The 22,870-nt window shown below is 39.8% G+C and overlaps 1 protein-coding gene and 2 long non-coding RNA genes across 3 annotated transcripts; 2 read left to right on the top strand and 1 right to left on the bottom strand.

The window, feature by feature from the left end:
• The first annotated feature begins 2,438 nt into the window (after positions 1-2,438).
• Positions 2,439-9,783, top strand: LOC141487619 (uncharacterized). The gene is made up of 4 exons (XR_012468467.1): positions 2,439-3,120; positions 3,716-3,859; positions 4,618-4,729; positions 5,205-9,783. It is a non-coding gene; the product is annotated as an uncharacterized lncRNA (long non-coding RNA).
• Positions 9,784-10,361: 578 nt separating this feature from the next.
• Positions 10,362-10,858, bottom strand: LOC111516210 (uncharacterized). The gene is made up of 2 exons (XR_002723644.2): positions 10,496-10,858; positions 10,362-10,433 (listed from the first exon to the last, which is right to left on the bottom strand). It is a non-coding gene; the product is annotated as an uncharacterized lncRNA (long non-coding RNA).
• Positions 10,859-19,899: 9,041 nt separating this feature from the next.
• On the top strand, positions 19,900-20,940 carry LOC141487559 (uncharacterized). Its single transcript, XM_074186678.1, has one exon. The coding sequence runs from the start codon at positions 19,900-19,902 to the stop codon at positions 20,938-20,940; it is 1,041 nt and encodes a 346-aa protein (XP_074042779.1).
• Positions 20,941-22,870: the final 1,930 nt, after the last annotated feature.

The raw sequence follows: 22,870 nt of genomic DNA, 5'->3' as shown, positions 1-22,870 counted from the left end.
TTCTAATGATGAGTAGCGATGTTTCGATCAGAAATACATCTTATTCAGTGGTACTAGTCTGGTCCGAAAGTATTGTTTTGAGAAATCTTGAATGAGATCGGTAGAAAGGAAAGGAAATTTCAGTTAAAAAAAATATAGTATCCTTTCAATGATATACCGAATTGACGTTTTTGTTGAAGATTGTAAACACAGCACGGTGCGAAGACTTTCAAGTATTATTATTGATATTACCGGCAAGTTCACCTGTACAGACCCGTACTTATTTAAAATATTTATTTTGGTTGGTAAATTTATATATTTCAAAATGAATATCATTACATTGTGGAAAAAGTTCAAATTTCTATGAAAATTTCAGTTTGTAATACTTTCACTTGTAAACGAATCAACATAAAAAAATTATATGCACAAATTGCAACAATCGAAAATGTCTGATATAATTTCTGTCGAGTTTCCACCTGCTAATTTTATCATCAATCCTTTAAATGTCAATTTGGCATATCTCTAAAAACATTGAACATATTACAGCTTTATAGGGTCTAGCCTAGGGCTTCAGCCCCAGATCAAGATTAAGAACGGTTCTGCTTTCTGTTATGTTATGCAACATTTGTCCTTGTCGTGTGAAAATAGAAACTTCAAAACAACAAATGCAAGATATTCAATATCAATTGTTATCAAACATGCATACCAAATTGAAGAAGTCATGCGATTTTAGTATTCGTATATCATAATTATTATTTTTGACGAACAACAACAAAAAATACATTGCGAAATATTTATCTAAATGATAATGTAATGAGTATTTTGTTAACGATAATTCAGAAAGTTTCCAATTGGAATTGATTGATCATTTCAAATCAAATAGTCATAAAAACGTTTTCATTTCATTTGACAATATGATCTTTCAATGAAATTAAGATTATGTTCACACTAATAATTTTCAAGACTGATGAAATATTATATCGAATTGTAGCCTGATCCAGTTTTAAAGCATCAACAATAGTTTTTTAAAGTGTACCTACTTCCAATTTTGAACTAATGATACTATTTTCGCTAGAACACGAGTAACGTGAAACTGTCACGGAATTATGTTTTGTTGCCGACTATACTGAAACTTACATGAGAACTCCATTAGAAACACATCTTTTAAGCTAGCAGAACGACTTTGGATTTTTGCAATTATTTTCAAGAAATAATATCAGCATAGTTTCAGGCTAATTTTTTACTGTTCTCAAATTTTTCTCTTCATTTGATGGAAATAACATTTTGTTGAATCAGGCTACGTCATCATTTTATGCTTATTTTGGGCTCCATGTGATCTTATTTAAAACAAATCAGTTGCTTTACTACCTCACTGATCAAATTTTTGCTCCTCGTTTGAGTGTGGAATATTTGAGTCAATACCTTGGGCCAATTAGTCAGAAGTAGAAAAAAAATTGGATTTTGATGACATAATTGTGTTTAAACTAGAAATTTGAATTAAGAGTTGAAAGTCGAAATATTGAGTATGAAGTCGAAAATACAAGTTTAAAGATGAAATTTCGACCCAAATACTCGACAGATTACGAGCTTGAAGTCAAAATATCAATATTGAAATTGAGAATGAAAATCCCGATTTTGTCGCCAAAACCGAAATGTTGAGTTTAAAATCGAAACTGAAAGTTAAAAAATTGATTTTGACTCTAAAGTTGAAGATTAAATTTTAACGCTGTTATCGGAATTGTGGATTTAAAGTCAATATTTTGACATCAAAGCTGAAATTACTAGTTCAGCATTAAACCTGAAACTTATGAGTTTGACTTGAGTCAAAATTACGAGTTATAGTTATGAGTAAAAAGTCGAAATTGTGAGAACGAAAAATAAATATATCTATCAGTTAGGCTGATGCCGGATCTGTCTATAAAAATCTATGCAACCAAACCATCCTGGAATAATAGAAGTTTACCTTTTAGCTTTTTCGTATATGCCACCTCCCTTCGCTAAGAAAGCAACGAGAGAGTTGGGTATGGAAGAGTCCACTGCGCTAATGTCGATTATATCTCCCTCGATGGTGAGCTGTGCCCCCAGCTGGAAACGATACCGAAAAATTTCTCGAAACTGATGCTGATACACCTTTCGAAGTAGCCCTACGTAATATTAATCTTGTATTATAAAAAAGATTCGCACTCATGATAAAATGATTTCAAGAATTAAATAAAAATTACAACAAACGAAACTGTTGCGTTTGTGATGGATGATAATCCTTGAGGTGGAACAAATATACCTCTATCAGTAGCATCCTAGGTTCGTCTAACCAAGTAGACAATCATTGTCAAAATGAAAAAGTTTTACTTAATGTTAATGTTTTTCATGTAAATGTTCAAGGCTTTTTAAATAATCTACTTTCAATTGAATTATTTTTTTATACACACATGTGTATGTGTGTGTATGTGTGTATTTGAAAATTTTCTGTGATATCAAAATTCTTAGTGCTCCGGCAGATACCTGTCCTTACCTCTAAATCTTACCTCTATTCTTCAAGGTTGCTCAGCTCAATCGAAGCTCATGCAGCTCTCTTTCTCAGAGTAGAGTTCTTGGAAAGGTGTTATGAATAAAATTTTGTATGTCTGTGTTTTTGAAAATACAACTTTGTCTCAAAGTTGAAAAAAATACCTTATGCTAAGAAATGTTCCAGTAAATGTTAAATTTGAAACAAAAATATTCTTAGAATTGTGTTCCGTACAGTTAAATTTACGTGTAACGGCAAATTAGTTACTTGAAAACTTAAGATGTCTGTGGTTCGTGCGTGGGAAACGATTCTAAAAATATCTGTGCTAAATGCCAGTGAATTTTTCAAATTTTCCTGATATCAAATCCAATAATAGTTCTTGTAAATAAAATGATGAAGTTCGTTGATAAATAGAAGTTCAGAAGTTGTGATTTTCACACTGGTAGTTCCTTGTGACTGGAAAACTTTTGATTCGATTTGGAGGTTATGAATTGTTCAAGATTTTCAAAATGTATTCTTCTTATAGATTGGGAATTATAAATGATATTGTAATACCTCAAAACTGGTACAGCTTCCCTGGATTGGTTTTCCCCTGATTGGAATTTTGAATTCTTCCAGACACTCTAAAATCTCCAGTAAGTATCCTTTCTCGTTATTATTATTTATACTCTGGCTCCTATTGATGGTTTTATATTGATAAAAACATGCAAAACGGCCTTGTCTCTTTCTTTTCCCTTTTTATTTCTAACAGCTCTTCAAAAAAATTCGCGTCTGGACAATTCAAAAGCTTCTCTCTTCCTCATTATTGATTCACCCCTGGCAACCAGACAAAATTTTCCTGCCTGCTACTCTTCATGACAATAATTTTGAAATTTCTTCAATTTTGACACTTTTTACTGTTCACACATATTATATCTACGATTTCTGTTACCCAATTTTCACTAATACTAATAATGATTAATTTTGATTACATTTCATCACATTTTGTTTTGAATTTTTCTAATTTTGAATCCAAAATTCATCATTTTTCAGAAGTTAACACCTCCTTTTCAATTCATCAATCTGATTGGCCACTCTTTAGTTGCATCCAAATCATGTACTGAGTGTTCTTACCATTTTTCAGATAAAATTCCTAATGTCAGTGTTAATTGAATTTTTGTTATTAATTTGTAGTGTAAATCTGTTTTATTGTATGTTATTATGTTGTATTAATGTCTTTACTGTTTTCAGTGTATTTATCCCGATGATTGATGGTTTCTGGTTAGTTGTGCTGTTTGGAAATGATCTGAAATACTCTAATACTAATAAGTCACAACTTTGCCTGATCTGGGCATGAACATTACTCCAATTATACAGATAAGAATTTGAATAAAGGTAAAGTATCTGGCTTTCTAATAAAATTAAACATCTAAGAATAACTTTGATTTTCACAAACTTTCAACACTGAACTAACAAAATATGTGAACTTTTAACATCAAATTAATAATAATATGAAAAACTTTTAACATCGAACTATCAAAATAAATACAAACTTTTAACTACTAAAATAAATGCAAACTTTTAACATTCAACTAATTAAAATATGAAAACCTTTAACTTTGAAAACAGAATAATCTTATATAAAACTTATCATAACAATATATATTTATTTATTTATTTATTATTTCATACCTGGCATTGAATACTATCGAAGTAAATGTGAAAATATCGTAGTGTCAATGATATTACATACCATATATGTCAAATTGATAAACTCCTTTTTTCGAGGTTGACAAAAATTGAATTTTATTTTTTTTTGATCACACTTTCATATTTTTCTGTCAAAATCGAAAAGATTCTGATGGTACATCAATCGATTCTACTGAAAATATGTTTCAAATTAACCAAAATTCAACAAATTATTAATGTAGGCTGACAATATTGAACTATTTTCAGTAGGAAAATTCATCAGTAGGAAAATCTAAACGTAAATAATCCTGCTTTGTATTGATTACTTCATAATCAATGAATTATCTATTTACATACAGGGAAAAAAGAAAAGATGTTCCTGTCCTTACAAGTCCTATCAATCAAGAGTACCTTGAAGCAAAAATTTGTTAGAAGCAGTGTATTGTTTTATTTAAACATTTCAGGTTTCAAATGGCAGAGACAGTTGGTATTTAGAAGTAAACTCACCATGCACACAGCTTACGACAGAAAAGATAATGCCGAACCTGCTTCTGTGACAGCTTCGGCAGTATCAAAGTTAGTTAAACTGTTCTGCTAATTGTATAACATACTCTCAATTTCAGAGTCAGATATTTTTTGATGATACAATCACTTGAGAGGTGATGAAAATGTCCCATTGTTTCAAGAGTTTGGCCTTTCATGTTAATATATTTGAGAAATCTGGTACTCGGTAGAATAATTTTATAGCATCAATTAATTTATCTGAATAATGTGCACACTCTTGAGACACCATGAAATGTGTTCAACCGATTTTTGACTAAGGTCTTTTTGCTCTTGTCATAAAATTACCAACATCACTTGAATATATCTTCAAAAATGAAATTTGTATGAGTTCCTCTAAAGGTTTTTCTTATAGTAGTTGTGAAAGTGTTATATAAGTTGCACCTGCTGCCACAATTTTAATTGTTATGTTGGTAACATAACCCCTGAACTTCAGTCTTGTAGGGGGTATGTTTCTGTGTATAATTATTCGATTATTATTTATTTTTAGAGATCACCGTTGCGTGTACGTGGGTGATACTCGAGGTAGAGTATTTTCTTGGAGTGTTTGTGACATCCCGGGAAGAGCTGCCGATCATTGGTTGAAAGACGAAGGGGCGGATTACTGTGCTGGATGCAGCAATAAATTCACAATATATGAGAGAAAGCACCATTGTAGGAATTGCCGACAGGTATTCTGTTCAAAGTGCAGCAAGTTTGAATGTGAAATATCTCGTCTACGCATACTGAAGCCAGTTAGAGTCTGTCAAAGTTGTTATGCAGCTCTCAAAGCTGAACGTTGAATGTCATAGAAATTCTGTTGAACCTCCATTTACATCTAACAAAAGCATGGTTATTCAAGTCAATGAATTTTTTGTGGTGAATCATATACACCTTTTTTAATAAAAAGATGGTAAATTTTCGTTATGTGGACACTCGGCGATTTTGAAGAAATTTTTGATTGTACTTACGTATTTTGATGCGTAGATTACGAATCCGAAAGAAAAAAGCGGCGCTCTCCTATATTTAAAAAGTTACGGCCCTACAAAGTTCAGAAAAGGGCAACTTTTCAGCCTTCTTTTTCACTAAATAAACTATTTAAAAACACAAGCATTTATTCACTAGGTCACCTTTACACCTTATTCCTCCTTCTGTAACACTTTTCACTTCAATAATCAACATTTTTCTTATAAAAATGTTAAAAAATGTACGGATCTGCTTTTTGGTTACATATCACTATATTTTACGTTTTTAAGATTAATGATATGGTTGGTACGACTGATGCAGTCCATATTCCTGAAGTAATTCAAATGTTTTTTACCTTCATTCTTTAGATCGTAAATTGATTTTTGGTGGAGTATTACGAATTTGAAATAGTAGGCGACGGTAAATAACAACCGCTTTTTTCTGAAATGTCACTAGTAACTAACCTAAAAATAGAATAAAGTCACCAGGAGAAGCATTCGTTTTTAAATTAAGTTTTTTATAAGAAAAATGTTGATTATTGAAGTGAAAAGTGTTAAAGAAGGAGGAATAAGGTGTAAAGGTGACCTAGTGAATAAATGCTTGTGTTTTTAAATAGTTTATTTAGTGAAAAAGAAGGCTGAAAAGTTGCCCTTTTCTGAACTTTGAAGGGCCGTAACTTTCTAAATAAGGGAGAGCGCCGCTTTTTTTCTTTCGGATTCGTAATCAACGCATCAAAATACGTAAGTACAGTCAAACATTTTTTCAAAATCAATTGGTAGACTTTCATTGATTTGAATAATTATGATATTATGTATTACTTGTAATACACGAGTCTGTATAGATACCAATGTAAATTTTTATAGCATGTATCGGTAAACCTATTTATAATTGTTTCGTTTTTTCTCGAATTTGTTGAATACTTTTATGAAATATGTTTTTTATTATTAATGTTTGAAATACTGTTTTAAAACAATAATTTTTATTATTATACAATTCTTTTTATGTTTTATATCATTAATTTTTATAATCATGTGATTGTCTAGTGTGTACAAGTATTTAAAACTAGTTGATTACTGCGTTGCAAAAAAGTGAAAGCTAGCAAGAGAAAATAAAAAAGATAAGATGCACTGAACATTTTTATATGAAAACTCTTCTTACTGGGTGACTAGCATTAAGTACCGTTTTAGCAATTTTATATCTTTAAAAATATTGATATAAATTATCAGAAGACAAAGGATGGCTGAAAAACGAGAATACTGCTAGAAGTTGTCGAAGTAGAAACCTTTATTTTTCAAAAAAACTTGTCACGTTCGTTCAACTATTAAGAGAACAGATATTTGACATAGGAATGTAGGCTTTCACGGCTGGCGTCAATGTTTTGATTGGCTTCCGGGTTCTGCCATGATCTTCTTTGGTTATAATCTCCAAACGTTTCAACTGTAACTGCGGCAGTCATCTTCAGTGGCGTGATAGGTGTGATTGATGACTTGTTTATTTTGTGGTAATTCATGATCACTTTAATGAAATGAATAAAAACACTTTTGTCTAATTACCACTAGGTAATTTTATTTATACGACCAGTTTCGGGTTAACCCCATTATCAAGTATAGAACTGAAATGTGAACCCTGCTCTGCAGGACAAACCGGTAGAAATTTTGAAGAAAAGCTCCGTGAACACGTCTATTTGGACAAAAAATCTACAATGTATAAACATCTTCAAGAATCAAAACACAAGATAAGTAAAGATTACCTCAAAATCCTACACATATGTAATGAAGGGAAAAAAATAAATTTGTTGGAAGCCATAGAAATTAACAAATCAATTAAAAATCAGAGCAACGAGCAACTCGATATACATAAGTCTCCACTCTTGAATTTATAAGTTCAACAACCCCTATTATCTTCAGTGTAGAATTTTGAAGATGGCACCCTGGTTCGTTCAACTACCTGTCCTTCCTTCTTACCTAAAAACTCACGATATAACCGAGTTTTCAAAGTTCACATTTCAGTTTTATACTTGATATGGGGGGTTTGAACTCGAAACCGGTTGTATAAATGAAATTAATTAATGGTAATTAGACAAAAGTGTTTTTGAATTTCACTAGTTCGGACTTCCATTGTCTACTATATAAAATGATTTGAAATCCCTGAAACAAGTGAAAAAGAATAATTAAAAAAGAATAGTTGAAAATAACAATTATATTAAGCAACAATAAACCTGAAATGAAATGATAGTGAAATAACCTACAAGTAAAAATATGATAATAATTGAATTGTAGGTTATTTCACTATCATTTCATTTCAGGTTTATTGTTGCTTAATATAATTGTTATTTTCAACTATTCTTTTTTAATTATTCTTTTTCACTTGTTTCAGGGATTTCAAATCATTTTATATAGTGGACAATGGAAGTCCGAACTAGTGAAATTCATCACGAAACATTGTCAATCACCTTCAAAAGTGTTTTTATTCAATTCATTAAAGTGTTCAGTGGCGTGGTCGAAGTACTCTTTTTGACGTGAGTTTCAGTTGACAACGACAAAGCCACTGAAGATGACTGCCACAGTTGCACTTGAAACGTTTGGAGATCACAGCAAAACTTGGAAGCCATTAAAAAAAAATTGATATTTTGACAAAATATAAAACTTGGAAAAGTAGTCACTTGATTGATGAAGAATTCAAAAATAGATGGCCAATACGTCAAAATCCATATCTGTATTAAAAAAATATGGTTTCATTGGGTGATAAATAATATTTTTGAAAAAATTCAAAGTTTTTCTTTGTCATTGAACAAATTTTTATAAAATACAACTTCACTGACATCGGAAAATTTTCAATTCCTGACTTGAAGTCTGTGGAAATGTATTCAGCTGAACTGGCTAGGCGGCGCTTTATTCTCCATGAATGAATTTGTAATTGCTTTTCAAGTAATAAGGAGAGTTTCATTTGTTGCATCATATCATTATTTTCATTGTAAGCTCTTAGACTATAAGCACATGTTACCAAAAATTATTTATTTTTCTTATTTATTGGCTGTTGATTTTAACAAAAAACTCATTAAATCTTTGCAAAGAATGAATATACCTGCCCTCTCTTGAATATTCATGAAATCCTTCTTGTCTCAAAAAAATCCATTCAAATAATGATATTTTTGAGTATGATGTCTGGTGTAATATTTTCTAAAGTGGATTACTAAAAATTGTTGTTATCAATATTTCATGTAATACATTAAAATTGTATTTTTAATGATTTCATAATAAATTAGAAAACTGATAAGTTGAGCACCAGATTCTCAAACAAAAGGACATGGGGACCTTTGAAAATATAAATGTGTAATATCTATACAAATGAAGTTTAAACTGAGTTAAGATTTTGAATTTCAGAACAACTGGAGTTCCAATATTCGTGATGAGAAATATTAGTCCAACTTGAACTTGACGATGAAAATCATTTTTCTTCTCTACTTCAGCTTGTTCTCTTCAAGTATTAATTTATACAGAGCAATATGTCTTTAGAACAATAACGTTTGTTGCCTGCGAGTGGTTTGAAAATGAAAAGTTAGAATGCTTGTGCAATGATAGAGTTGGTTTAATGCGAGAAAGAGTTTGAATGAATTATTCATATATTTATATAGTCATATATTTTATTAACTATTTATCACAAAAAATAGTTTTCTGATTAATAATAAAACTCATTGGATTAAAGTATTCAGCTATAAATATGTCATAAAAGGGTACAACTATAATTCAGATTTAGATAAAAATTTAAAACATTTTAATTTTCAGTTCCTATAGAATTTTAATCTGTACATTTAATTTGGTATCTTCCAAAAGTTAATTTTATCTAAAATACTTCCAAAGTATTTCTTGCATTATTCCCACTCTATTATAAAAGTGACTCCTCTAATGATATTATTTTTATAACCAACCATTGTCCGAATATAGGAAAAAAAGTTGTGCACAGGCATCTGTAGGCAATATACATGTGCATTATTGTGCATTCCAAAGTATATTTCCTTATATTTGATAAATGTATGTGATATCGTAGATTCCTAGCATGTAGGTACTAGTGTAAATATGCCATGTTTTGAATTGAAATGAATAAAAAATTATGACTCCTGTGAACATTTATATTTCTTCCTGAAGGACCGTGTAGGATAGACGGGCACAGTATACTTATAGAAGGCTAATATCTCCTGCTTTGGGCCTATTCAAAACACTATATATTTTATAACTGCAAATAGGGGGCAATATATTTTTGAAAAACCATTAGGGGGTCATAAATGTAAGAAAAATGGTGTGTGTCTTTGACATCTGCTTGCTAGCATTTTTCTACTGAATATTTTCATTGCTATTCAATTTACAATTCATCAGAAGCCTCCAAATATATGATATGTTTTATATTTTATTTGTGATAAAGTAGATGATATACTCAAAGTATTGTTATCAGAAGAGTATTACTATACATTTATGTACATTAATGTAAATTTGTGTATAAATTTAATATTGTTAGTTGAAAAATGCATTTTTACTGTCAACTTGTTCAGGTTTCAATAATGACAGTATTTCCGATATTTTCATTAAATTTTTCTTCATACTTTTGGGCAAATTCTCCATCTCGGCCAGTTACGTCCCTCGTGAACTTTTAACAGTTAATACTGAAGTGGGGTGGGAAAAATAAGTTCGTACACCAAGCAGAATAATTCGGGTTAAAAAGGTTTTATTCCCAGTTGATCGGTTGTATGACAGATTGCGTTGAAAATACGACTAAGTTTCTATAAAATAAAATGAAGAATATAAATAATATGCTTAAAGTTTAGCTCGATATATTACATACCTAGACCAGGCAGAAAAGTTCAAATTAATTCCCTTTCCAAATACCGCTAAGGTTCCAGAAAAACTTATTTGCAGTTCCAATACACGAAATCAACTAGAACGAGTCCACTTGCAGATGGATCCAACGTTCCTAAACTTTTTACCACAATACTCTTTCAAATAAAGAAATGTGTAAGAAAAAACGAGTTCTAATTATACCGAGAAAGCTACTGACAGCGTCATCTCCGCGCGAATAGGCCAAGCCAAAGTATGTTGATAATTCTGTCAATACAGATCCCTAATCCCTAGCATTTACACCGGAATGAAATGAAAAATAGGTTAACGTCGATAACGAAAAGATGTAAACAAACATGATACAGTGAGTATAAATGACGAACGAGGACAAACTGAAAACGAAAACATATTACATTATGAAATCACGAGCAGTAGGGAAGTTACGCTACAATACAATAGGTTAGGTTAGGTTAGGTTAGGTTTAGGTTAGGTTAGGTTAGGTTAGGTTAGGTTAGGTTAGGTTAGGTTAGGTTAGGTTAGGTTAGGTTAGGTTAGGTTAGGTTAGGTTAGGTTAGGTTAGGTTCCCCATCGGCGGTGTCTTCACCTTGTCGTGGTGATGGGGCTTGCGTTGCTTTAGTGATCCCGAGAGCCATGCCGGCTGTAGCATAGCTACTGCTAGGGTCTCCCTTGCCGGACGGGTCTAGGGGAAAAGCCTGACTAAGAAGGACACCACACACCCTAATCCCAAGATGTAGCTCCATCGCGTTGAGGGGATGCATGGCACAGGGGTAAAAGTGTGTCACAAGCGATGCCCGCCGGACCGGGCAACCCGGCGACTGCCTTACTCCTACATGCGGGGCTCTGTAGGAGTGGACCGATTACTTCCCTAGCTACTCGTGGGATCGAATATGGAATTTAATAAATCAAATAAATTTTCTTTTAATGAAGGAACTGAGAAAGAAGTATTCGGCAAGAAAAGCCGATTATTGGCATCACCAATTGGCAAGAATAGGAAAGAGGATACAGGGAATGAAGAACAAGAACGCCTGAAGAGGGCAGAGCAAACGAGAACACCATCCGGGGACGTGCCGCCAACACCTTTCAGCACCCCACACAAAGAGCGGACAGAAAAGGAACCACAGGTAATAGACGATATATTTTCTGGCAAACCATTGGACACAGATACTATCGAAATAAAAACCTCTCCCTCAACCTCAAGGACCTGGGACCTAGCGGATTTCATCAATTTGGAAGAACAGGACATGAGCCAAAGTTACGTGAACAAAAAAACCGTAACAAATGTAATAACGCCTAGAGGCTCATCAGCCCAAAGAAGCGAACAGAGCAAGAGGAAACGAGTGCAAACACCAACCAAGGAAGAAGTGGTCCAAATGTACGCGAAGCTGGAGAAGAGCTTGAAAAAAGTAAGCGACAAGATGGAAGAAATGTTAAAATACGAAGCGCTATGGCCAAACACGAAAGTGGAGATAAAGAGAGGCATTAGAGAAATGAATGGACTACTTCAGAGTGTTCTTAAAGAAGAAGAAGCAACTAAGATGGAGATGGAGAGACGTATGGGGGTGCTGCAAAACACTCAAGAAGAAAAGAAGGAGAAAAAAGAGAGTAGGAGAAGTACCAAAGAAGCCGCCACACAGACCATAAACAGCATAATGGTGAATTCAGGGACGCAAACTACTGGCGAGGAAATAACCCGGGAAGAAGAGGAAAAGGAGAGAATGGAGAGAGAACGAGTGAGAGCAGAGATTGAAAAATCTTTACAATGTGGCGCCACCTTCGACGATCTGACGCACTGGCTTGACAAGGAGTGGCCGGAAGAGGTATACATCAGCACGATGGAGGAGATGGGAAACCCAATCAGAGACGGAGATGGCTGGGATATTGCTGTGGTCACAGACCCTCAGGATAATGGGGACAAGGGACTAATGCGGAAAATGATTGACAGATTCCCTGAGTTGAGACAACTCCTACAGGCAAGACCGGTCGACGGTACCGTGGAGTTCCTACTGAATAGTATCAAATACAAAACCAGTAGAGGGGTGGAAGAATTAGTAGAGCGAGGGGTGTTTCTGGTAACCTACCCCATTAACACAGCAGGGGTTAATGACCTAGGAGAGCTCTACAGAATTCTGCAGGAGTTAAAAAAAGTACTTATTGACCAGGGAAGAAAAAAGATAACGCTTTCGGTATCGGAAGGACTAGACAGGAGCTACGTTAGGAAACTGACGGAATATGTATTCCGGAAATCCGACGTAATGGTCAAATGCATGGTCCCAAGAGAAGGAAAGCAGCCCAGAGTGCAGAGTGCGAACCAAACGGAATCGAAGAAGGTGGCTACTAAAAGGGCTAATTTGAGAGAGCCAGAAGAAACCATTAGGGTCCGGACGGAAAGTCAGAAAACATACGCGGACTTACTCAAGTCAGTTAAAGAGGCAGTTGATATAAAAAAGCTGGGAATAAAGATAAAGGCTCTGAAAAGCACAGAAAGGGGGGATCTTCTACTCACAGTTAGCGGAGGGATGGAAGACGCCAGCAAACTAAAGGAGGAGATATCCAAAAAGGTCACAGACGTACAAGTCCACACAAAAAAATCCGAGACCATTATATATATATCCGAAATTGACGTAGCGACCGACGAGGACGCGGTAAAAACGGCCATTGAAGAGGAGCTGGGGCTTAATGGAGCAGTCAGCGTAATAGGTATGAATCCAGGAAGGACGGGTAATTATACAGCTGTGGTTGAACTCCCTAAAGATGCAGCATCGAGGCTGATAAGGAAAGGGGAGATTGAGATAGGATGGGTACCATGCCGAATATGGGAAAGGATTCCAGTAATTCGGTGTTTCAACTGCTTAGGTTTCGGGCACAGGTCTAAAGAATGCAATGGCCCAACCAAAAGCGATGAATGTCTCAAATGTGGACAAGCAGGCCACAAAGCGAAGGAATGCCCAAATAGCCCTCACTGCAAAGAATGTCACGAAAAGGGCAGAAACGCGGAACATCGCTCCGACCAAACAAAGTGTCCGCTCTTTAGAAAATTCATTGATCGGGAAAGGCAGAAAAGGCAGCGCAGAAACGGTGACCGGAAGCGCGTCGCACCCAGCGTGAGCCAGAATTAAATTCAAAGTGTTACAGACAAACCTGGGACGAAGAAAGGCCGCACACGACATGGCCTTTGCTACGGCGAAGAAAAACGACTTTGACCTGTTAATTGTAAGTGAGCCCAACAAAAACACAACAAAGGGCTTGGAGTGGATGAAGGATAAAAACCATGACGTGGCAGTACTTTTACTGAACAGGAAAATAGAAATACAAAAAGTCAAGGCCTACGAAAGCTTCATTTCTATTAAGACAAAGGGACTGACAGTAATCTGCTGTTACATCTCTCCAAACATCCCCACTGGAGTCTACAAGGAAAAGGTGAATGAAATCATGGAAGTCGGAAGGAGAACAAGAAAACGATGCATCATCCTGGGAGACATAAATGCCAAATCCGTTCTGTGGGGCTCTCCGGTCTCTGACTCAAGGGGAGACTACTGGGCAGAATGGCTCGCGGCGCTGGATATGGTAGTGATGAACACAGGCCTCGAACCTACCTTCACACGAGGGGAAAGCCGATCATTCATAGATGTCACTTGCTGCACCCAGGACGTGGCCCTGGGGGTTGGAGAGTGGAGGGTCCTCACGGAGGAAAGCCTCAGCGACCACCAATTTATTCAGTTCTCCGTTGAAGGAATAGGAGTAGCGGATAAACATACTTGGACCAAAGTGGAGTATGACTGGGAATGTTTTAAAACCCTACTGGAATGGACACTGGAATTAGCTCCAGAAGACATACTAAATGGGACGTCCGGGTGTCAGACGATCATAAAAGAGATACTGAAGGCAAGCCTCAAGCGAAGCACTGGCGAAAAAACTAAGAATCCTTACTGGTGGAATGACGAGATCCAAGCGAAACGGGAAGAATGCATCGCTCTCCGTAGAAGACTATTAAGATTTGCAAGACGGAACAACACAAACGAAGACGAGAGAATACATATCGCGGAGTGCTATAAAGAGACCAGGAAAAGCTTGAGGAAGCTGGTGGACAGTTCGAAAAGGAAAAAGTGGATGCAATTATGCAGCGATCTGGATCACGATGTTTGGGGAGAAGGATACAAAATAGCCGTCAGGACGCTGAAAATCCGGACCCCATATGAGCTATCAGATGAAAGAAAGCTGGAAATAGCCCAGACTCTGTTTCCGAATGGAGATAGATGGAGAAACCAACAGGAAGAAGTCCTTGAATTCGAAATGTTCACCACAGGAGAACTCAACGAAGCTGCTGAGAGAATCAAGAGTGGAAAGTCCCCTGGCATAGATGGCATACCAGCCGAGGCCATTAAAGAGGTTGTTCGATGTGCACCAGAGTGGATTCTATCAGTTTTGAATGGGTTGCTACGGAAACAGGAATTTCCCGAGGAATGGAAAATAGCGAGACTTGTTCTGATCCCCAAAGGGAGTGACGGTGTCTCCTATCGGCCGATTTGCTTGCTAGACGTTATAAGCAAGCTTTATGAGGGGCTGATCAGAAAAAGACTAGAAAACTGTTTAGTAGACGATATGAGCCTGAGCGACAGGCAATTTGGCTTCAGAAAAGGACGATCGACCTTACAAGCTGTTGAGAAGGTGGAGGAGAGCAGGAGACTACCAAATAAATGGCGTCTCATGCTAACGCTGGACGTTAAGAACGCTTTCAATAGTGCAGGATGGGGTCACATTATGGCAGAACTGAACAGACGACATATTCCGACATACCTGGTGCGAATGATCGGTAGATATTTCGAAGGAAGAAAAATCCAGGTCAGCAGGGGCGTAGAACTAGAAATGAGCTGCGGCGTCCCACAGGGATCCGTACTTGGTCCAACGCTGTGGAATATACTCTATGATGGAGTACTGAGGATAAGGCTTCCAGATGACTGTGAGCAAATAGGTTTCGCGGACGACCTGGCCATACTGGTAGGAGCCGACTCTATAGAGCAGCTGGTAGAAAGAGCGAATAGTTCACTTCGCAGAGTTGGCAGGTGGATGACACAGCACGATCTAGTTCTTGCCCCGGAGAAAACCGAAGCTGTAATCCTGAAGGGTCCCAGGAAAAGAGACGGGATAAGGTTTTCAGTAGGCAATACAAGCATTATACCAAAAAGGAGTATCAGGTACTTAGGAATATGGATCGACCAACAGGGCACCTTCGGGGACCACGTCAGGACTGTGGTGGAAAAAGCAGAGACCAGGGGAGCCATGTTAATGAGGCTACTCCCTAACGTAGGAGGCCCCCGTAGCCGAAAAAGGGAGGTACTTGCTAGCGTCGTACAATCCATTATCCTGTATGGAGCTCCCATATGGCATAATGTGACCCGGATAGGTCGGTACAAAACAATGCTTGAAAGCGCCCAAAGGAAGCTTTTGCTGCGCATCACATGTGGGTACAGGACGGCTTCAACCAGAGGGTTGCAAGTAATAGCGGGCCAAATACCGATCTGCCTTCTGATTAAGGAGCGGAGGAGGCTCTACGAAAGGAGAGATGGCGCTACGGAGAAGGCAAGGAAAGAAGAGAGAGAAGCAACATTGAGGGAATGGCAAGCAGAATGGCAAGAAACAACGGAGGTAGCGCAATGGACAAAAAAACTGATCCCCTCAGTGGAAAGATGGTATCTGCTAAAAAACAGAGACGTAGACTACTGTACCACACAGATTCTGTCGGGGCACGGGTCATTCGGGCAATACACCCGAAGAATAGGCAAAACCGCCAACAATCTGTGCAGATACTGTGGGGAGGTGGATACACCGGAACACACCCTAACTGCGTGTCCCAGGTGGGAAGGGGAGAGACATCTGGTATGCCAAGAGACCGGGCAAGAGGTATTAGCGCAGAACTTCATGGAGATAGTTGAACACAGCTGGAACAAAATGAGGGGCTTCATAAATAAAATAATGGGGGAAAAAATCAAGGATGAACTAGAGGAACAGGGAAGGTGAAAGGAGGAAGGAACAGAGAAATAAGACTGCCAGATGCATGTGATGTATATCGCAAGATGATTCCGCATGCATCATTCGTGGCGAAGAGGGGGGAGTTTTAGTGGCTACACCACATGCACACGGAGCCGGTCCGTGGGTATTCGAAGGTCTTTCTCCCCACAAAAAAAAAAAAAAAAAAAAAAAAAAAAAGGTTAGGTTAGGTTAGGTTAGGTTAGGTTAGGTTAGGTTAGGTTAGGTTAGGTTAGGTTAGGTTAGGTTAGGTTAGGTTAGGTTAGGTTAGGTTAGGTTAGGTTAGGTTAGGTTAGGTTAGGTTAGGTTAGGTTAGGTTAGGTTAGGTTAGGTTAGGTTAGGTTAGGTTAGGTTAGGTTAGGTTAGGTTAGGTTAGGTTAGGTTAGGTTAGGTTAGGTTAGGTTAGGTTAGGTTAGGTTAGGTTAGGTTAGGTTAGGTTGGGTCCTCGGGACTCGGGCGGTCTCACCGCCTGAATAAAAAAGGTGAGAGCGCCGGGGATAGTAGCAATACTTTCCTCTCCCAGGTCGGCGTGATGCGAAACAAATAGCCTCTCCGTCGGCAAGATCGTTGAGTGCCTACTCGTGGCGGACCTGTCTCTTACAGAACTCAACGGATCTAGAGGGGGAATCCTCGATAAAAAATCCTCCTGGAGTCACACATCTGGTGTGCAGGCATGGCGACCCTGGGATTTCTCCAGCTCGGACTCCACCTTCTTTCAACTTGTCTTGGGTGGACCTGTCTCTATCTATCGACCCTCTTTGGTCAACTCTTCTTTTCCGATCCTGATGCCAGCGAAGTAATTCGAGGGACAGGGATCATTATTTTCTAGTCTGTCCTCGCCCAGGGAGTAAACCCTTTCAAAATTCCGTAACCTAAGGTGTTATGCGACCCGTGCCGAGAGGTGAATGACCAGACGTTATATGGCCTTGAACGGAGCCACCGGGAGGTTGGCGATCTCCTGGTGTAGATAGCCTTAGCGGGGTAAGGGCGCACTGCCCCGCCGGAACTAGATTTCGACCCACCTCGTGGGAACAAAATGAATATAAATAAAAACAACTTACAATTAAAAGAAACGGGAGACCACCAGCCCGGTAATACTGGTGGAGCAAACAAAAATGCAGTACTTGTGAGTGCAGGTAGGCAACCAAAACTGGGTAGAAGTTTCTCGGTATCGGAAACTTCTAGAAAGAGGAGAACGGCAGATACGTCTTTTGATAAAGGAGATGGGATTTACAAAAGAAAAGAGAGTCCGGAGGCTTTTACAATCATGGAGGCAATCAAGAGCAATAAAGATCAGATGCGAGAGATCGAAAAAGTGTTGCCGGACTTCTCAAAAAACGAGAGGAGGATCAAGGACATCTTCCAAAAAATGCAGAAGACTACGGAACTTTTTCAGCGTAAAACGGTCCAGGAATGGCTGGAAAGGAATAAAATGGAAATAATAGAGAAAATGTATCTGGAAGCAGACACCCAAACTGAGACCAGACTGGCTAACTCTCACAGCAGGGAAACACAAACCGAGGAGAGGGCCCACAGGTCACAGGAAGTGGACGCTGGAGGAGAGGAACAGGATAAAACAACAGGGAAAGGGGAAAAACAGTCTAGACTAACAAGTCACGTAGAGGCCGTAGCGAAAGAACTCTCAATCAAGGTCAGAGAAAACCCCAATATCCCCGAGGATACGAAGGATCTCGTTAAGATGCTCTGTAACATTACCAGGCAGATGGCGAGTACTTACCAGATGGACACTACAGGAAGGGAGGGGACCTCAGGGCAAGTATTGAAGACGCTGGAAGGGACGAGGATGAGTAAGGAGTGCACATGCGTGTGCTCGTGCTCAGCGTCTAGGCTGACTTCCCCAGAAGACCTGGAAGCTGCCGACAAATATGAGGACTTCAAAAGAGTTGAACAGTTGCGTTGGGAAGACCAGGTATACACGTGCACAAAGGTAGTAGTGGGAAACCCCATCGAAACGGAGGACGAGGTACATAAGGTGGTCATTGTAGAACCTGAAGACCCAGAGATGACAGCAAGTATTCAGAAGCTGTTTAGAGAAAAGTTCTCGGAACTGCCAAAACTCGAGGGAGATATAGAGACCATTGAGCAAATGACCAGAGTCAGAGGAACTGGGAACATCTCGAGCAGAAAGGTTACCAGAGTGACTTATGACGGAACGGCATCGGACCTTTGGGAAAAACTAAATAAGTTGAAAGAGGCCATAAAGGAGGACAGGAGGGTGAGTCTGCACCATATCAAGGCGATGCCAGACACGGAATTCAGGAAGATGGTTGAGACAATTTTCCACAGGGAAAATACCAAGTTGGAAATATACACTACGGCCAAGAACAAGAACGGAGGCAAAGACAACAAGTACGGGGTCATAGTTAGTGAGGGTGGAAAATCTTACAGGGACATTTTAGGGGCAGTTAAGAACGCCGTAGGAAATTCGGAGGCGGCAAAGGCCATAAGAGGGATAAGAAAAACAAGAGAAGGAAACCTTCTCCTCACGACAGACAAGGACCCGGTAGCGCTGCTAGAACTAAAGAAGGCCATAGACGGCAAGGGATCACTCAAAACAAGGAGTTTGGGAAGGAGCGGGGCTTCCGAGACCTTTCACCTCAGAGGCATGGCGGCAGACGCCACTAAGGAGGAGGTCCAGGAGGCAATAACAAGAGCCACTGGACAGTGGACCAGCGAATGCAAGCTGAGTGAAATAAGGCCGCTGAGGAACGACACGACGGCCATAACGGTGACCTTGCCAAAAGATCTGGCTAAGACATTGCACAAGAGGGAAGAGTTGAGGGTAGGCCTCGTCAAATGCACTGTCGAGAGGAGAGTGGTAGTCTATAAATGTGCTAGATGCTGGAGCCACGATCACAAGAAGGACAATTGCAAAGGGCCCGATAGAACGGAATGCTGTTACAAGTGCGGGAAGGCGGACCATAAAGTCCAAAACTGCGCAGAGAAGGAATACTGCCCAGTGTGCGACGAGTCGGGACACTCAGCAGGAAACGCGAGTTGCCCGCGCTTCAGAGATGCTCTCAGAAAGGCCAGGAGAAGCATCAGAGAAAGGAGGAGGGCGAGCGCTACTGGCAGAGAAGACTTCTTCCCATTAATGGCCTTCAAAAAAAGCAGTAGGCAGCAGAACAAAGAAGGTGAGGAGTCGCCAAACACGGAGGATGAAGTTTTCTCTCTGGAGACTGACGGGAGCAGATACAGGGAAGATACACCAGCACTCGAAGACCCTGATAGGCTAGAAGCTGAACCACGGAACGAAAGCTACTCTGTACTTCTAGGTTTGATAGAAGACCAGGAACCTAGATCAATGCAGGAAGGGACGGCGGAGGAGTCTCCTAATATACACTAATGCCACTAAGAATTCTACAAATAAACGTGGACAGAAGGGGGGCGGCACAAAAACTGCTAGCTAAAACCATTGAGGAAGAAGGTGTAGACATTGCCCTGGTCCAAGAGCCAAACATCCGGATGACATCCAATAACCCACGGTGGATATTAGACTCGACAAATACCTGCGCGGTATTCTGCGCGAACCCGGGCTGCGGAGTGGTAACACACGTGAAGGGGCAGGGCTTTGTCTGCATCAACTTTGAAGATTGGTCGTTGTATAGTTGTTATATATCACCCAATATCTCGCTGGAAGCTTATAAGGAAAGGCTTCACCTCATTCTGGACCAAGTGGCGGACTCTAAAAACGAAGCAATAGTGGCGGGAGACTTCAACGCCAAATCGCCTTCCTGGAATTCCCCAATTACAGACGCCAGAGGAACATACATGGACGCAGCGTTCCAAGCCATGGACATGGTCGTCCTCAACGAGGGGAGTACCCCGACCTTCGCTAGGGGAGCAACGGCATCGTATATAGATGTAACCTTTGCCACACAAAAGATCAGCAGACTGGTGCATTCGTGGAGGGTATCCACAGGGGAAAGCCTTAGCCTTCACAGATATATATTTTACAACATCAATAAAGGAAATGTGACACCGAAGAAAGAATGGGTGGAAAGGCCTCGCCCGCAGGCAGATGTATTTAAAGATGCCTTTCGGATAGCCGCAAGGGGAGTAATCGACGTAAAGAGTATGGTCAAGGCTATTAGAGAGGCGCAGGATCTGAGCACGGTGGGGATACAGGCCGGTCAAAACAGGCTGCAGCCAGTATGGTGGAATGAGGAGATCGAGCAGCTTAGAATAATCTGCAATAAGCATAGGAGGTCCCTCACAAGAGCAAGAGGCAGAGACACGCCCCAAACCATAATAGAAGAACTGGAGGTAGGTTATAAAAGCGGCAGGAAGAATTTAAAGAGAGCAATCAGGAGAGCGCAAAGGAGGAAATGGGATGAGCTGTGTAGTGAGTTGGAAGAAGACCCCTGGGGGAGGGATACCAAATAGTCACTGGGTCGATGAGACACCTTAGGACCCCTTATGATCTACACTACACAACAAAGGTAGAAAAAATCAGGGAGCTGTTTCCAACTGACGACAGCCAGATTCCACCATGCCCCAGACCAAACGAGGATCCACCGTTGTTCAGTACCGAAGAACTTCAAGCGGCGGCGGGAAGATTAAAAAATAGAAAGGCACCAGGCCCGGACGGCATCCTTCCGGAGGCAGTAAAGTTAGCGGCAGATATAAGCCCGGACATCCTCTTGAACATCCTAAATGCGCTGCTGTTGGGGGGGGCCTTTCCCCAGGAATGGAAGAAGGCTAAGGTCATTTTGATACCCAAGGGCGGGGGTAATGAGAACATTAGTAAGGTCAGGCCTATTAGTCTTATAGACATTCTGGCCAAACTGTACGAGCAGATGCTGAAGGCAAGATTAGAAGCGGAGCTTAGGGACAGACATGGAATTTCGGACACCCAATTTGGATTTAGACAGAAGAGGAGCACAATCCAGGCAGTCCAGTTCGTACTGGAAAAAGCTCACGAGGGAGGGGCAGCGTGGGGGGCGATCATCCTCATTGATGTAAAAAATGCGTTTAACACCGCGAAATGGGGAAAAATCCTGCAAAAATTACAGGAACTAGGCGTCAGCACTTATTTAACTTATGTCATGTCCGAGTACCTCTCTGAACGAACGTTGGTGTGTGGCAGGCACCAGCAAGATATGACTCAGGGTGTCCCGCAGGGTTCTATACTGGGGCCAACTTTGTGGAATGTAGCATATGATGGAGTGCTAAGACAGGACCTTCCGGAGGGTTGCTCGATAGCAGCGTTTGCCGATGACCTAGCATTGGTGGTGAGGGCAGGGAAGCCAAGCCTCCTAATGAATAGGGCGAACACCGCGCTCGAAATGATAGGCGAATGGATGCGTGCAAATGGCCTGGAAATCGCGCCTCAGAAAACTGAGGCCATCATAATAAAAGGCCCGAGAAAGAGGGACAGCATCTTCTTTGACCTACAGGGAGTGAGGATAACACCTAAAAAATTTGTAAAGTACCTCGGAGTCTGGCTGGATGACAAGAAGATCTTCAACGAGCATATCCGTAAGACCTGCGAGAAGGCGGACAGGCAAGTAGCCACCCTGTCTAGGCTACTGCCCAACATGAGGGGTCCCACTACCGGTAAGAGAAGGTTGCTGTATGGCGTAGTACAATCCGTGATACTGTACGCGGCACCGGTCTGGAAAAGAGTGATGGACGTGGAAAAATATAAGAAAATGCTAAACGCAACGCAGAGAAAAATGATCGTCAGAGTGATTGTCGCGTACAGAACGGTGTCAGCGGAGGCGGCCTGCGTGATAGCTGGGATACCCCCTATGGACCTCTTGGTCAGGGAGAGGTCTCGCCTGAACGAATTAGCGGATGTCCATAAAAAACACAAGGAAGCAGAGAGGCGGAAAACGGTTCAGGAGTGGCAGGATAGGTGGGACAACAATACAACAAATGCCCAATGGACGAGAAGGGTAATACCGGATGTCCAGTCTTGGCTGGCCTGCAGGCACAGACAGGTAAATTACTTTATCACTCAGTTTTTTTACAGGGCACGGTTCTTTCAGGCAATTTACAAAGAAAATAGGCAAGAGCGAGGACGATTTATGCATTTACTGTGGAGGCTTGACGACGTGGAGCACACTATCATAGCATGCGACAGATGGCACAGAGAAAGGAGCATTTTCGAACAGGAGACTGGAAGGGTTGCGGACATCGATATCATGGTAAGAGAGATGCTAAATTCGAGAGAGGGATGGAAAAAGGCGGGCACGTTCATCGAAAAAGTAATGAAACAAAAAGAGGCAGAAGAGAGAGAACATCAAAGAGAAGAGAGAAGGATACTGGCAGAACAAGGTCCCTAGGTATCTAGGAAGTATTAGAACTTTGC

The sequence above is a fragment of the Leptinotarsa decemlineata genome, unplaced genomic scaffold, assembly GCF_025532065.1.
Source record: "Leptinotarsa decemlineata unplaced genomic scaffold, Ldec_3_MD MMD2_P_RNA_scaffold_11, whole genome shotgun sequence".
Lineage (NCBI taxonomy): Eukaryota > Metazoa > Arthropoda > Insecta > Coleoptera > Chrysomelidae > Leptinotarsa > Leptinotarsa decemlineata.
Note: the sequence above shows the minus strand (reverse complement) of the source record. Positions and strands in the feature narration are given on the sequence as shown.

Bases quoted from the DNA above. Each gene is read 5' to 3' on its own strand.
- LOC141487559 (XM_074186678.1), top strand. From the start codon at position 19,900: ATGCCACTAAGAATTCTACAAATAAACGTGGACAGAAGGGGGGCGGCA.